The sequence below is a fragment of the Chiloscyllium plagiosum genome, chromosome 22 (assembly GCF_004010195.1).
Source record: "Chiloscyllium plagiosum isolate BGI_BamShark_2017 chromosome 22, ASM401019v2, whole genome shotgun sequence".
NCBI lineage: Eukaryota > Metazoa > Chordata > Chondrichthyes > Orectolobiformes > Hemiscylliidae > Chiloscyllium > Chiloscyllium plagiosum.
The window spans coordinates 20,106,405-20,121,298 of NC_057731.1; the positions used below are offsets into that span (position 1 = coordinate 20,106,405).

The window sequence follows — 14,894 nt, forward strand, 5'->3', positions numbered from 1 at the left end:
AATAAGCATGAACTAGCGCCTTCATCCCTTGGATCTCATTCTCCCACTTAGACCTTGACTGGACACTATGTTGAAATAGATTTCGGAACAGAGTTCTTTAGCAGGCATACCTTGTTAGGGTCATGCTTGTAATGTAGCCTTTTAAGTATGTCACACATTGATTCAAAGATATTCACAATAACATTAACAGCTGTCTTTAATACTGGGGCAAAATTTAAAAGCACCTGAAAAATGACACGGGAATGCACAATTAATCTGTGTCCATTCTTTTCAGTGGAGGCAGCATGTAAACTTGGTGCTGCTCATTCATGAACGTAATTGCTGTATGCAGCCAGCATTACATGCACTCCTAAGCAGTTAGACACCTAAGGAAAGGGTCCGAAAAGACTCACAGGGGTTCAGGCTACATTAACAAAATACTGTATACTCTGAAAATCTGAAACAAAATCATAAAATGGTGGAAATTCTCAGCAGATACAGCAGCATTTGTAAGGAACAGTGGTATCACTTCAAATAATGAATTTGAACATTTTTAATGTTCAAATTAGCCTGTCCTGCTTAAACAGAAGTACATTTTGAGTGGAACAGGTGACAAAATGAGCGTGACTATGGGAAGACACATGAATGCACTACATGGAAGAGAGTATGCTCCAAGCTTCCACAAAGTAACATTTGAGGTCTTGGAACATGAGCTGATCAGAGCAAAACGATCCTCTGTTCAAATAGATCCATGAGGTTATTCTGACATCACAAAGGCAGTGACAGCAGATAGCTATTGCATTTCATGCCAACAGTACTACTACCATGATATGAATAGAGTGGTGTAAGAAGTTTGATAGTCTCGCATGAGCGGTCAAGGCCAGCGTATGCATGTTCAAACTCCATATTCCACCAAATGCAATTTTACCTCATGTGATAAACTACCCATCCACACTCACATACCAATAATCTCCATCAACCGTGACCCATACTTCACAATGACAGCTTCACTTCACCATCACACACTTAACATCGCCACAAACTGTTTGTTGGATGTATATTTAGCAGGAGAATGGAGGCATATAAAACAGGTTGAACAGCTAACTGGCCATCTTCGTACCTAATCCTGGGCAGACTTTCATGATATATTATGTAGGTGTCTGTTGAAAGTAGCTGGCCTGCCATAATTCAATGAATAATTAAACAATGCATTGCTCATACTAAAATATAGTGGACAGGAGGTGGGCAGACTGCCTTTCATGAGAAAAATGCAGGAAGGAAGTGAAATATCTCCACAGAGGCCAGTATCCCATAACCAAGTCACCCTTTATTTACATGTGCAGAGTCCTTGACACTGATCCAGCTCCCTCAGAACCTGTTCTCAGAGTGAGCAGGATGTCTGACACGCCTGTTTATATCTGTCAGCCAGGGCTCCCCAATTGGACCAGATTATCAGCCCCAATCAGGGAATTTATATTCTGAGAGGTCGACCTGGTTGACCTCATTCCAATTACTATAGGAAGAAAGTAAGGAAGACTGGGGGACCTCATCCGGAGGTTAGCTTGTGTGCATCAAAGGCACTCACCCCACAAGTTCTCTCCTGCCCCCACTACCCATACAGACTTGGGCAGCCCAGTCTTCCTGCCAATTGAAGTGAGCACTAAAACATGACCAGCAAACCTGAGGCATATCTCATTCAGTGCCCCTTTACATAGATTTACTACGGTGAGGCCAAGATATGAAATAGACCATGCATTGCCTCAGGTGCTGTGAACTGCAAAATTGCACACCACCAGGAAATCATTGCAGGACCAGCTTCTCCTATTCTATGTTTTCTCTGCTACTGTCATGCAGTTACTTGATACAGTGCATCAAAAACTGTCCAGCTACATCATTGTAAATCGAGTCAAACTCCGAAACATCATCGCAAGCAAGGACTTAATGACTAGCCTCAGTTAGTATAATGCCAAGCTTTATTCATAGTCAATAAACTAAACAATCCAGTTAGCTAGTCGTCACATGGTAGATCAATCTAATAACATTTGAGTAGTGGATTGGCTGCCATTCTTTATAAGGAATAGGAGTTTCGTTATTCTGAGTGTAATTAAACTCACATGGTCATACATGTATGTTGTGAGAAACCATCAAACAAATATATGACAGTATTAGAATTTTAACTTCATTCTTTCCCTGACACACTGTTAGCATCACACTCTAATGCAAGAATGCTATTAGACTTAAGTCTAGCTGATGGTTCAGACACACTTTCTGGCTTAACATTATTCAAGAGCAAGAAAGTTACATTTTTAACAGGTCACCTCAAATCAAGGTAAAATATTGACAAACTACTTTTCCAATTCATTAACCAGCAACTATTAAAGAAACGCTGCATCATCATTTAAAGAATCGGTCTCCCCCGTTTTTCTCTGTGGTAGAGTTACACTTCCTCTTAGTCTGGGATCAATTCCACTGCTTTCACAGCATGAATCCCTGATCCAAGCTCCCATTCTTTATATCTATGTGAGATAACTTGACTCAACAGAATCACTGTGGGACATCACTGCTAAACCTAATTTCTATGTTTGTCCAATATCTATATTAATGGACAATGTTAAAGATTGCACAACACCAGGTTATAGTCCAACAGGTTTATTTGGAAGCACTAGCTTTCAGAGCACTGCTCCTTCATCAGGTAACTAGTGGAGCAGGATCATAAGACACAGAACTTATAGCAGAAGATCACAGTGTCATGCAATTAAAATGCTATACTGAACAAACCTCGATTGCTGTTAATTCTTTCAACTTTTAGAATGGGTTGCAGGTTTCGGTTCATTAATATGATGATCCTATAAATATTTTTAAGTCATCTTCTCGAGATAACTTAAAGTTTTATAAAAAAGGGTGACATCTCAGCTCAGACAATGTATTAAAAGTCTAAGGTTAGAGTCTGTCTATACCCCAACCTTGAGTCAAACTGGTTCTATTTCCAAAGTAGGAATTTATAAAATGTTACATGGATTGACTGCCTGCATTGACCGCTTGCAGGTTGCAGGCAATTTTCAAATTGTAAGGTATTTGCAGATACATTCTATTTTTACTCAAAAAGTACATAGCCTGCAACGTAGGCAGTCAATTCATGTAACATTTTATAAATTCCTACTTTGGAAATAGAACCAATTTGACTCAATATTGGGATACAGACTCTAACCTCACATCTTCAATACATTGTATGAACTGAGATGTCACCCATTTTTAAAATAAAACATTAAGTTATCTTGAGAATGTAACTTAAAAGTAGTTCTGGGATCTACGTATTAATAAACCGAAACCTGCAACCCATTCTAAACAATGAAAGACTTAACAGCAATCTAGGTTTGTTCAATATATCATTTTAATTGCTTGACTCTGTGATCTTTTGCTATAAATTCTGTGTCTTATGATCCTGCCCCACTAGTTACGTGCAGAAAGAGCAGCGCTCTGAAAGTTAGTACTTCCAAATAAATGTGTTGGACTATAACCTGGCATTGTGTGATTTTTAACTTTGTCTACCCAAGTCGAATACAGGCATCTCTGCATCATCTATGAATGGAAGCAAAGGCAAAATATTATTGACGCTGGAAATCTGAAATAAAAGTAGAAGTCTTTTCAGAATTACCTACTTTTATACAGCTTTCACAGCAAGAGTCACAATCTCAAACATTGGCCAAATGTTTGCCTCCCTGGTCCAGAGAGACTGAGGTTACTTGCAGAGATTAGGTTCTAAATAGAAATCATCCAGATACTTATAGATCAATGTAGAAGAGATTATGCATTTAGCCGCTGAATTAATGAGGGAGGCCCTCTGCAGAATTTTGGATCAACTTATATGAAATTCTGGGGAAATAGGAAACGCTTTTCTAATACATAAAATGAAAAAAATACTTACAAAGTTTAAATTGTTTTATCTTAGAAAACAAATCTTGAACAAATAAATAAAATTATCCAGAATAGAAACAACAGAATGCTTTAAACTTGATTTGTTCTACAAATGAAAGGCAGATCTTTCTCATTCATGAAATAGATTGGGCATTCTGCGGTTCCCCCTAATGTATCTTTGATTTAATCACTGCAGGGAAATTTTTACTGATTGAAAGAGCAGGCACTCATGCACTTTAACCCCATTTATACAATAGTGCAATTTGTACTTGTTCTCAATTTGGAAATGTTTCACATTCTAACCTCCAATGAAAATGGTGCCGACATATTTACTCAGATCTTTGTTGAGATAACAACTCACACCTCCTGAAGCTGGGTTAAAGCCAGTTGGGACTCACTTTGATTAGAGTCAGACTGATGTAAACAGTCACTTTCAAATTTCTGCTACTTGCTGCCCCTGAGGAAACCCTCAGTGCATGAGTTAGGGGCTGATGTTTGATGTCATCTGGCATGTGAATTGCTTTAGGGCAAAGGTGAGTGTAAATGCTGAACTATCATATTCAGTTTGGATCAATTCTGATTTGCTGTGAATGCTATTGCACAGTGTAAAACAGCCTTTAGGCCACTTAACCATTCTCCCCGCCAGAGAAACATTCACAAAAATCTAGTACTTTATGTCCCAAAGGTACAATTTTGGTAGACCATGTTGGTACCAAAATAATATATATCCTATTTTGGTTTTAAATTTGAAATTGTACAAAAAGACTCTGTACAGAGACATACCTTTTATAGCTTCTAAAATAAGTGGGATATTTTGCTTTTGTCACTTCAGAAAAAAATCATAATAGCAAACAATCAGAGAAACAAGGAGAGAACAAACCCTGGACCAAATCATACTCTTTTTATTGGGGAAACTTGAAAATACAGAGCTATTTCTTCATGCAGTCCTTTAAACAAATGGAAGCCTGTAGCTCTAAATTTGTGGGGGGCCAGAAAGCTAATTGAGAGTTGACATCATGATAATGATGGCTTGTGGAGCAAGCTATATGATATCAGTAATTAACATATGGTTAAATAACACATTGCAGTTTAGAGAGATTTAAATGCCCTTCCATTTTCTCCTTTCCTGGCAGTATTAGATCCTGCTGTGGAGTGACACTGGCTGTACACTTATACCTTAATCAAGCTTTAAATAAAACTGTCAGATTTTATGTTGACAATCAAAAAGGACAAATGCTTCTCTCCTCAACGCTCTCTATAATGCCAGTGGAAGTAATTCCAGTACAACTCTGAACACTAATTGATCCATTAATTGCATAAACTGTACTGAATACAGATGGTCCAACCCAGACCATTGATGACAGATCTCAGGTAGGTCTTGGTCTGAACAAAGGGTGGAGGACAGAGAAAGAGAAATACCAATGGAACAAAGGGAAACAGAGGAACATAGGACAGAACACTTGTGATAAAGCTTATGATATATTATTATCATTTGGGAATTTGGATTTTAAAGGAGAGATCTGTTTTAAAGGAGAGGTGAGCAGTTCTGAGTTCAGTTCAGAATCAAATGTTTAGTGTAAAAGACTAGTTTCATACCAGCAAATGGACAATTTGTCAGTTATGTAGAAATCTCCAGATTGCAAATATTTAGCTTGCAGATCTCCAGCTTGTGAGACTTTAGCGTGTGAGAGTTTCTGTAAAAGTCTTCAACTAGTTAGAACTGAAAAAAAAGGTTAGTTCAAGAGAACTCAAAAGGAAGCCAGGCCCATAGTGCTGGACTGAAGTGTCTCAGTTTTCAGAACTAAAAGGAACCAATTAATTAAGAAATTGAAGCATTAAGATAACAGCAAACTAGGATTGACTATCTATGAAGGATATTATAGAAACAATGTTGAATGGTTCTTTATTCCTGATGATGTTAAGACATTTCTGATATATTGCTTTGTTTGTTCTTTTTCCTTTTGTTATGTTCCATAACTAATCACCATGATAACTAAATGCAAGATTGAGAATTATGACACATCAAGTCAGATTTCACTCTGGGATCTGATCTGTCCAGTATTATCATCTGAGATCACAACAGCTTTTCATAACCACACAGAGTGTCAGAAAGTCTCCAAAGACACAGAACAATTTAGGTTTTCACCCAGCAGAGAAGCAAAACATTCCTCTTAAAATGGCAAGAAGTATTGCATTGAGGGATTAAATACTTTGTCCTCTACAAACATGGCCCTCTCTTCACCGAATGGATTTGAAGAAAAGGCACAATATTCCGATGTATCGTGTACCCTCCTCAGAATTTCAGAGAACTGTTCCAATCTTCACTATGTGCAAGGACTGATGTCTCAGTTGTGCCATTACAGGTATGAAAGCCTTACCCAAGAATTCTAAGTTTAATAATTGAAAATTTGGAGGAGATGGAGTGACATTTCACAAAAGGCAGCCCAAAATATGTCTTTCACTTTGAACAAGTTCCAAGGAGGAAAGAAGAATAATGTTAACGAAGTGGAAAACTTGAGATTTAAAGGAAAAATATGTAAAGAAAATGTTTTAAAAAGGTCAACTGAGCCCTCGTTCGACTGAATATATTAATTTTTTGAACTTGTGCTTCAATTGACTCACTGTAGCCAAATGAGAGTTCAGGCGTAAGGACGCAACAGGGAATACCAATTTAGTCACCTGTAAGATGTTTTTCTTGACTTCCATTTCCAGTAAAGTCAACATGATTTTTTTAAAAAATTAACTAAGTCAACATGCTGTAATAGACAACTTGAATGTTTTGCGCTGAGCTGAATTATCAAAACTTCTGTTACAACAGCAAAACGTCAATAAATCTACACATATTGATACTTTGTCGAGCTGGACAGATGTAGCCTTGGAAGAATACAACAAACCAATTAAATTTCAGAAAACAAACACAAATTTTACTTGACCGCTTACACGCATAGAGAATTAATGGATGCTTCTAGGGTTGACAATGCTGTAACACACTGTCATTGCTCACTGGGCTTGAAATCAAGTCACACTATTTCCACAACCATCACAACTGTGAAAAAATGATTAAACCACTGCATTGGTCAAGTTTATCCTCACTAACTCATTCAAGCTAAAATACTACGCACACCTGGTGTTTTCTATTAGCAAGAAAATACCAATGGCAAAAAATAATCATTGAATTGCTAATGTAGAACTTAAACTCTGCCCCTTTCTTAAAATTCATATACACATATAAACAGACACACTAAAGGACAGGACAAGGCATAGGTATTGTGGATGATGAAAATAAAGAAAGTCAGTTTAGCATAGATCTGGCACCAATCCAGATCACAGATGCTGATGAGTTTTTTTGTTTGGTTTTCTTTTGACTCCTTCTAGTTCTTTGCTAATGATACTTGGTTTTGAGTATACTGATTCTCAGACTTTCATTTATTGAACAAAGAACAAAGAAGATTACAGCACAGGAACAGGTCCGTCGATGCTCCAACTTTCACCGATCCAGATCCTCTAGCTAAACCTGTCGCCTATTTTCCAAGGAGCTGTATCCCTCTGCTTCCTGCCCATTCATGTACCTGTCAAGATACATTTTAAATGATGTTATCATTCCCACCTCTACCACCTCCGCTGGCAATGCACTCCAGATACCCACAATCCTCTGAGTACAGAACTTTCCAAGCATATTTCCCTTAAACTTTTCCCCTCTCACCTTGAACTCATGACCCCTAGCAATTGAGTCTTCCACTCTGGGAAAAAAAAGTTTCTTGCTATCCCCCCTGTCTATACCTCTCATGATTTTGCAGACCTCAATCAGGTCCCTCTCAACCCCCACGTTTCTAAGGAAAATAATCCTATTCGACTCAACCTCTCTTTATAGCTAGTTCCCTCCATACCTAGCAACATCCTGGTGAACCTGTTCTGTACCCTCTCCAAAGCATCCACATCCTTCTGGTAATGTGGTGACCAGAACTGTATGCAGCATTCCAAATTTAACCAAGCCAAAATCCCATACAACAGTAACATGACCTGCCAACTCTTGTACTCAATACCCCATCCAATGAAGGAAAAGCATGCCATATGCCTTCTTGACCACTCTATCAACCTGTGTTGCCACCTTCAGGGTACAATGGACCTGAACACCCAGATCTCTCTGTACATCAATTTTCCTCAGAGCTTTTCCATTTACCAAATAGTTTGCTTTAGAATTGGATCTTCCAAAATGCATCACCTCGCACTTGCCTGGATTTAACTCCATCTGCCATTTCTCCCTCTAACTCTCCAATCTATCTATATTCTGCTGCATTCCCAGACACCTTTATCTACCTATTGTATTCCTAGATACCTACCCCCTGGCCCCAGCCCCTACGCAATTATCTGTCAGTCCCCTTGGCCCCCCCCCCCCACCCCACCTCTCCTGATGAAGAGGTTATGCTCAAAACATCGACACTCCTGCTCCTTGGATGCTGTCTGATATGCTGTGCTTTTCCAGCACTACAATTTTGACTGCATTCTCTGACAGTCCCCTTCACTATCTGCTATTCCACCAATTTTAGTGTCATCTGGAAACTTGCTAATCAGACCACCTATACCTTCCTCCAGATCATTTATGTATATCACAAACAACAGTGGTCCCAACACGGATCCCTGTGGAACACCACTGGTCAAAGTTCTCCATTTTGAGAAACTCCCTTCCACTACTACTCTCTGTCTCCTGTTACCCACCAGTTCCCCTATCCAGTACACCCTGGACCCCATGCTAGTACACCCTGGACCCCATGCGACTTCACTTTCTCTATCAGAGAGAAAGTGAGGGCTGCAGATGCTGGAGATCAGAGCTGAAAATGTGTTGCTGGAAAAGCGCAGCAAATTAGGCAGCATCCAAGGAACAGGAGAATCGACGTTTTGGGCATAAGCCCTTCTTCAGGAATGAGGAAAGTGTGTCCAGCAGGCTAAGATAAAAGGTAGGGAGGAGGGACTTGGGGGAGGGGCTTTGGAAATGCGATAGGTGGAGGGAGGTCAAGGTGAGGGTGATAGGCTGGAGTGGGGTGGGGGCGGAGAGGTCAGGAAGACCTGCTTATCTTAGCCTGCTGGACACACTTTCCTCATTCCTGAAGAAGGGCTTATGCCCGAAACGTCGATTCTCCTGTTCCTTGGATGCTGCCTGACCTGCTGCGCTTTTCCAGCAACATATTTTCAGCTCACTTTCTCCATCAGCCTACCATGGGGAACCTTATCAAACACCTTACCAATGTCCATGTATATGACATTCCCTCATCAATCAACCTTGTCACCTCATCAAAGAATTCTACTAAGTTGGTAAGGCATGACCTTCCCTGCACAAAACCATGCTGTCAATCACTGATAAGCCCATTTCCTTCCAAATGTAAATAGATCCTATCCCTCAGTATCTTCTCCAGCAATTTCCCTACCACTGACGTCAGGCTCACCGGTCTATAATTACCTGGATTATCCCTGCTACCCTTCTTAAACAAGGGGACAAAATTAACAATTATCCAGTCTTCCAGGACCTCACCTGTGTTCAAAGATGCTGCAAAGATATCTGTTAAGACCCCAGCTATTCCCTCTCTCACTTCCCTCAGTAACCTGGTTATGGATTTGCCCTTTCCATGCCACTGAAATGAGATTTTCAACTTTTCGATGAAAGGGGGTATTTGCAGCGAGAGCAACTTTCAGAGAAAATGTGAAGGAAAGTAGATAGACATGGGAATATTCATTTTAGTTTTCCACACAGATGGGAGAGAGAGGGATAAATTATTTCTCTTCACAGGCTGGATATTTTCTGCTGTTTTGTCAACACCAAAGGACGTGGCCTCCTGCCAGACAACCAATGAGTAACTGTTGCTATCCTGATCCCTCCTAAACCCACAACAACTAATCTTATTACAAAATCAAATCAAGATTGTATCTGGGCAAAATTGTCATGACCACACACCATTGTTTGTGATGCTCTTCACTACTTGAATAAGGCAACATTATGGATACAACTCACAATGTCTTTCAATACCTTGGTTTGCAAACTGCAAGTATTATTTTACATAGTTTCCTTGGTTTAAAGCAGCAAGTTCTCCTTATTTTATTCCACAATCCAAAAATACAGTAGTCTTTACAACTTTGAAAGTGGTAATACTCACCTCAACTCCATTGTTTTGCCGAAATACATCTTGGTTAAAGTAGTCAAAAAGCTTCTTTTCTAGTTGGAGCACCACCTTTAATAAAGTCAAAAAACAGTGAAATTCAATTTACACATCATACAGAACAAGGGATCATAACAAATGTTTTCACTGCAATAAAAGCATACCTTCCGATCGTTCTTTGATTCACGGAAAATTAACTTATTTATTTGATTGGTGTCTGCTGCTCGGATAGTTTGCATTGTTGCTGATGCACAGAGTGTCTAAAAAACAGTAAAACAAGACTTGGTAAAGGAAGTGCAACAACAATATTAAGTCAGTTTGAGCTTCCTGATTCTTCTCAAGATTTAGTATGGAGTGACCAAAAGCAATGTTATGAAACATCATTGGCCTCACAGCCTCTATTTTGCTGCATGACAATTGATTTTTTTAAGTTAATTGTAGAAGTCAAAGATTCATTTGGAATTATAAAGTTTAAATACAGTGGCAACAATGCATATACTTATTCAGCTGGAAAGATTTCAGTTTAAATCATCTAACAATTCAAAAAGGTTTAAGAATATGCTCACATCAGTTTTGTGAACCAGAACATTAAATTACTTCACATGCTTTTGGATTTTGTGTGTGGTTTGTGCAAGGGAACAAGTAGTTGTGGTTGCATGCATGGTCCTACACTAGTCACATGTGTCCCCAACTGGGGTTGTGAGACCCAAGAGTGTGCAACTGATATAACTTCAGTTGTAATCACTCCACAGTGAGCTTACCCATCTGTGAATTACACATTTTGGGGCAGTTTGTTTTTGAAAGAAGTGACAAGAAGGTAAGTACCAGCAGGAGAAATAGACCTGTCTCTATGGAGGGATGATCATTATATTGAGGAACTGGAGGAGAACTGTCCCACTCCTTCTGTGGAAACAATTTAAAAAGAAACTTACATTTTGCTATCAGCTGCTTCGGAATCCTGCACCTGTTCTAGCTAGTGTACTGAAAACAGGAGCTTGTGCTCAACATAAGAGGGGGCAAGTACTTGTTTTAAGCATTTGCCAAGAATGCCTGAAAGGCATTTTCCACTCATATGGATCTCATCTTTGACAAGTGTTCTGGCCTATCCGTTTGAACCTGAAAAATTAAATCGCCCAGCCGACAGCACTCCCACCCCCTGCTCCCCAATGGCTTGGGTCTGCACTGGTTATCTTGTATGGAGTGGATGGAAACTTCAACATCTGCAACAAGCTTACCAGATATTCCACCCTACTGGTACCTAGGCCTTGTTACACATATGGCAGAGTTATCGTGGAGGCCAAATAACTGCAGTGTCACAAACTGTGGATCCATGGAGAAAACGCACATATAGACACATAGACACACACACGTGTGCACATGTGCACATACACACACCAAAAAAAACAAAGTGTAATGAATGTCCATACCCACAAAGGTTTACTGCTAATAAATGAATTCAATTGGTGACTACTTTGCAATATATTATTTCATGTGGCTGTGCACTGAAATCCTATAGAAGAACTGTACACAATAGATTAAACTCCAGCCATATCCACACTGCTATGCTCAAAGGAAGTGCTTTCAAAACTTTTTTTTTAACAGCAACAAACTTCAATACCACTTAAACAAAGTATGAAAATCTTGCCATTCAAGGACAAAGCTTTTATGGGGTGGAGTTTGAAAGGTTGTTGCAATCCCAAGGGACTTAAAGTCTTCTTGTTATTGGTAGACTCCTCCATTTCTACCACTGCCAGTCTTTGTGAAATTGTTGGATGACTGGAACTATTTAATTTCTAGTTTGGTGAAACAATAATGACAGAAAACTTGTACTGTAAGGATAGTTACTGGCTTAGATGAGTGATGGTACATTCATACAATCCCAGGCAATTCCTGTCATTTCTTAGTAATTTTTAAAAAATAAGTCATGCTCAGCATTTTAAGCATAAAAATAAAACTTTCACCTTTTCAGAACAGTATCATGTTTGAATAAATGTCATGTCGTGCTTTTAGATCCAAAAGTAAGTAATTGATAGATAAATAAGGGGTGGTTTAATTGAAATTTTCATTTACAATGAAGGAATAGGAATCAGTTATTCCTAAGGCTATGGTACACCATAGAATGCAGTAATAACAGAATACAGTAAATTCTAATGGCTACCAACTCGGGCTGGATCATGGCCAAACATAAGATGAACACTGAACAATTTCCTACCACTAAATTGCTGCTGGGCAACTTGTTCATTGCACTGTCAAGTTGATAAAACACTAAAATATGAACAAAAATCAAATACAGCCAGTGTGTGTTGAAGCCATTAAAATACATCAATATCCAATCAATGCTGCACAATGTTCTTCAAAATTATAGTATGCAAAAATGATCCAGGCCACACACCACTGCACACTCAAACCAAATTATTCCTCACTGCCCTTTTTTTCCCCTTTTGGTCAGGGAACAGTTTACCATCTGTGTTTGACTGACATAATCCACAGAAGAGCTGGTTCCCATACTGAACACAACTGACTCAGAGTTTTAAATTCAAAGCACAGATTAGTTAATCACATCAAACTAAAGAGCCCTTTAGACTCGTATGTCACAAATCAGCCTGGTCGCCTTTAAATACTGCACCACATCAGAACAAGTACCAGAACAAACCAAAGCAGAAACCTCTAGTTTTCTAAAGCCCTAACAAATCGGTCCATCTTTCAGTCATTTAAACCTTCCAATCAAGGGTCAATATGGTCCAAGCATCCAAATGCTAATGCACTTAAGTGCGCTTAAGCTGCTTTCCTAAGTGAATGGGTAAAAAGGACTGCAAAGGACAAGGCAGAGTTACTGTCACTGTCAAAAGTCATTGTACCAACCTCCAAGCAGGCACAATTCAACAAAGTCATGTTTTTAAAGCATCTCCTGAGAATCTGGACTGCCTCAGTATCAAACCGATTTACTGTTTCTCTGATTAGCAAAACTCTGCTACACTACTGATCAAAATAAATAATCCATTCCTCTTACGCGTTCTGAACTAACTAAATTCAAAAATAATCTCAGAGTAGCTTCATTTCCATTTACAGCCTGTTTTCCTCCAAATCTACCTTTAAAATACTGGATTATACATCAAAAATCAAACAGACAAAAAGGTTTTAATGTTAGTTCCTCTCTATCAAAGGTTTCACAAAGTGTTATTATTAATACAAAAGAAATTGTGGTTGATAATTGCGTAGGATGTTTGGATCCTCGTTGTTTTGTGGAGTAATTTTCTGAAGAGAAAAAAATAAGTATCTACTGACATAAACATAAACATCTTGAAAATATACAAAAACTATCTAAAAGATGTCAGCTTGTGTTTTTCCCTATATGTAATCATATTGGTAATAGATTTCTTTTTCTAAGAGACATAATTATGTAGGTCATTTACATTTTTAAATGTTTAAACCAGTGTATTAATAACACATTGAAATAGAGACTCCACAAGCAACATTTCTGAAAACAAAGCAAGTTTTGAAAAAAACTGCATTTGAGGCTGAGTTATAAAGTAATTGTTATAGGATAGGTGAAATGAGAATTCTTCCAGCAAATATATATTTCACTATCATTAAAGTATATAAAGAGCCTTAAACTTTCAGGAGATCAATGACAATTTCAGATTACCCAGAAAAATAATGAACAGTGCACAGAGCTTTGCTAAAGACTTAATTTATTTCTAGAATAATATGTTGAATCAAGGAATCAAGAATACTCAAGGAGGCATTGAAATGCAGAGAGGTTGAAGAATGACCACTTGAAAACTTAAAAACCCACATGAGATCAAAGGAAAATGGCCAGCTGCATAGAAAAATAGATTACACATTGCAGCACCACTCTGCAAACTCACTGCAGCCCAGGCTGGATGTCAAATAAAAAAAATGTTTCAGTGAAGAAACTTCAACAAGAAATCAGATTATCAGTTTTCTAATAGTTGACATTATAAAGGCACACTAATTTGAATGAATGAATGAGTTTGTATAGATGAGACATCAAGATAGTGTATTTTTGAGTTGCACATCTGGAATATATCTTCAAAACTACTCTATGCCTGTTAATATGCTATTCTTTTCCAATATTTAAAAAGTACTATTAAATTCATTTGTCAATTCAGTATGACTGAGGACCACAAATCTCCAATGGGCTTCTTGTGTTAAGCTCTGACAGCAGTATTCTGTTTCTCCACAGGAAGACATTTGTGTATTCTTCTGCTCAATGTGATTTCCACTTTTTAACTCATCTGCCATCCAATTCCCCGCTCAGAAGGACAAATTGCTCACTGTGATTCCTTTCAGCATGAGCACAGCCAGTAGAAAATTGTGACTGAGCAGAAACACAAGAAACAGCAGCATAAAAATTCATCACTTTGGCCTGTTGACCTCTCACCACTAGGTTGACACACCCTGTCTCGGTGAGTAGCATCAAGGGAGAAATGTGCAGCCTGGGTGAGTAGAATTACTAACAAAAAAACTTAGAAACAGGAAAAGCCCACCAGATGCTTCATTGTTTTGTATTCTTTTCTAAAGAACTGGTCCAGCAAAAGGGTTTACCACATGGCATATTGGATGGAATGAGTACAGTCATTGTTTCATGGCAGTACTGTCACTTACTGACTGCAGTACAAAGAGGTATAATGCAAGATTAAATCCAGACTTTTAGCTAGCAGATTAAAACCAATCATGACAGATGTCCATGAGACTGTTTAACATACAAAATGCATGACACGTCCATGAAGTGAAGGATAAAGCTCTCCATTTCTTCAGCAGAGCAGTCTTTCCAATTCGGCCACCAAAAGAAATTCTAATGATGCCTATAACACTTCCTTTCTAGTT

General features: G+C 38.5%; 1 protein-coding gene across 2 annotated transcripts in view; it reads right to left on the reverse strand.

Annotated features, from left to right (window-relative positions):
- LOC122561115 (inositol polyphosphate-5-phosphatase A) overlaps positions 1–14,894 on the reverse strand; it is a 496,456-nt gene that overhangs the window by 56,391 nt on the left and 425,171 nt on the right. For both annotated transcript variants that reach the window (XM_043712554.1, XM_043712555.1), the window contains exons 10-11: positions 10,208–10,303; positions 10,041–10,115 (exon numbers count right to left, since the gene is read on the reverse strand). In XM_043712554.1, coding sequence (XP_043568489.1) covers positions 10,041–10,115; positions 10,208–10,303 — 171 coding nt within the window. The remainder of the gene's footprint in view (positions 1–10,040; positions 10,116–10,207; positions 10,304–14,894) is intronic.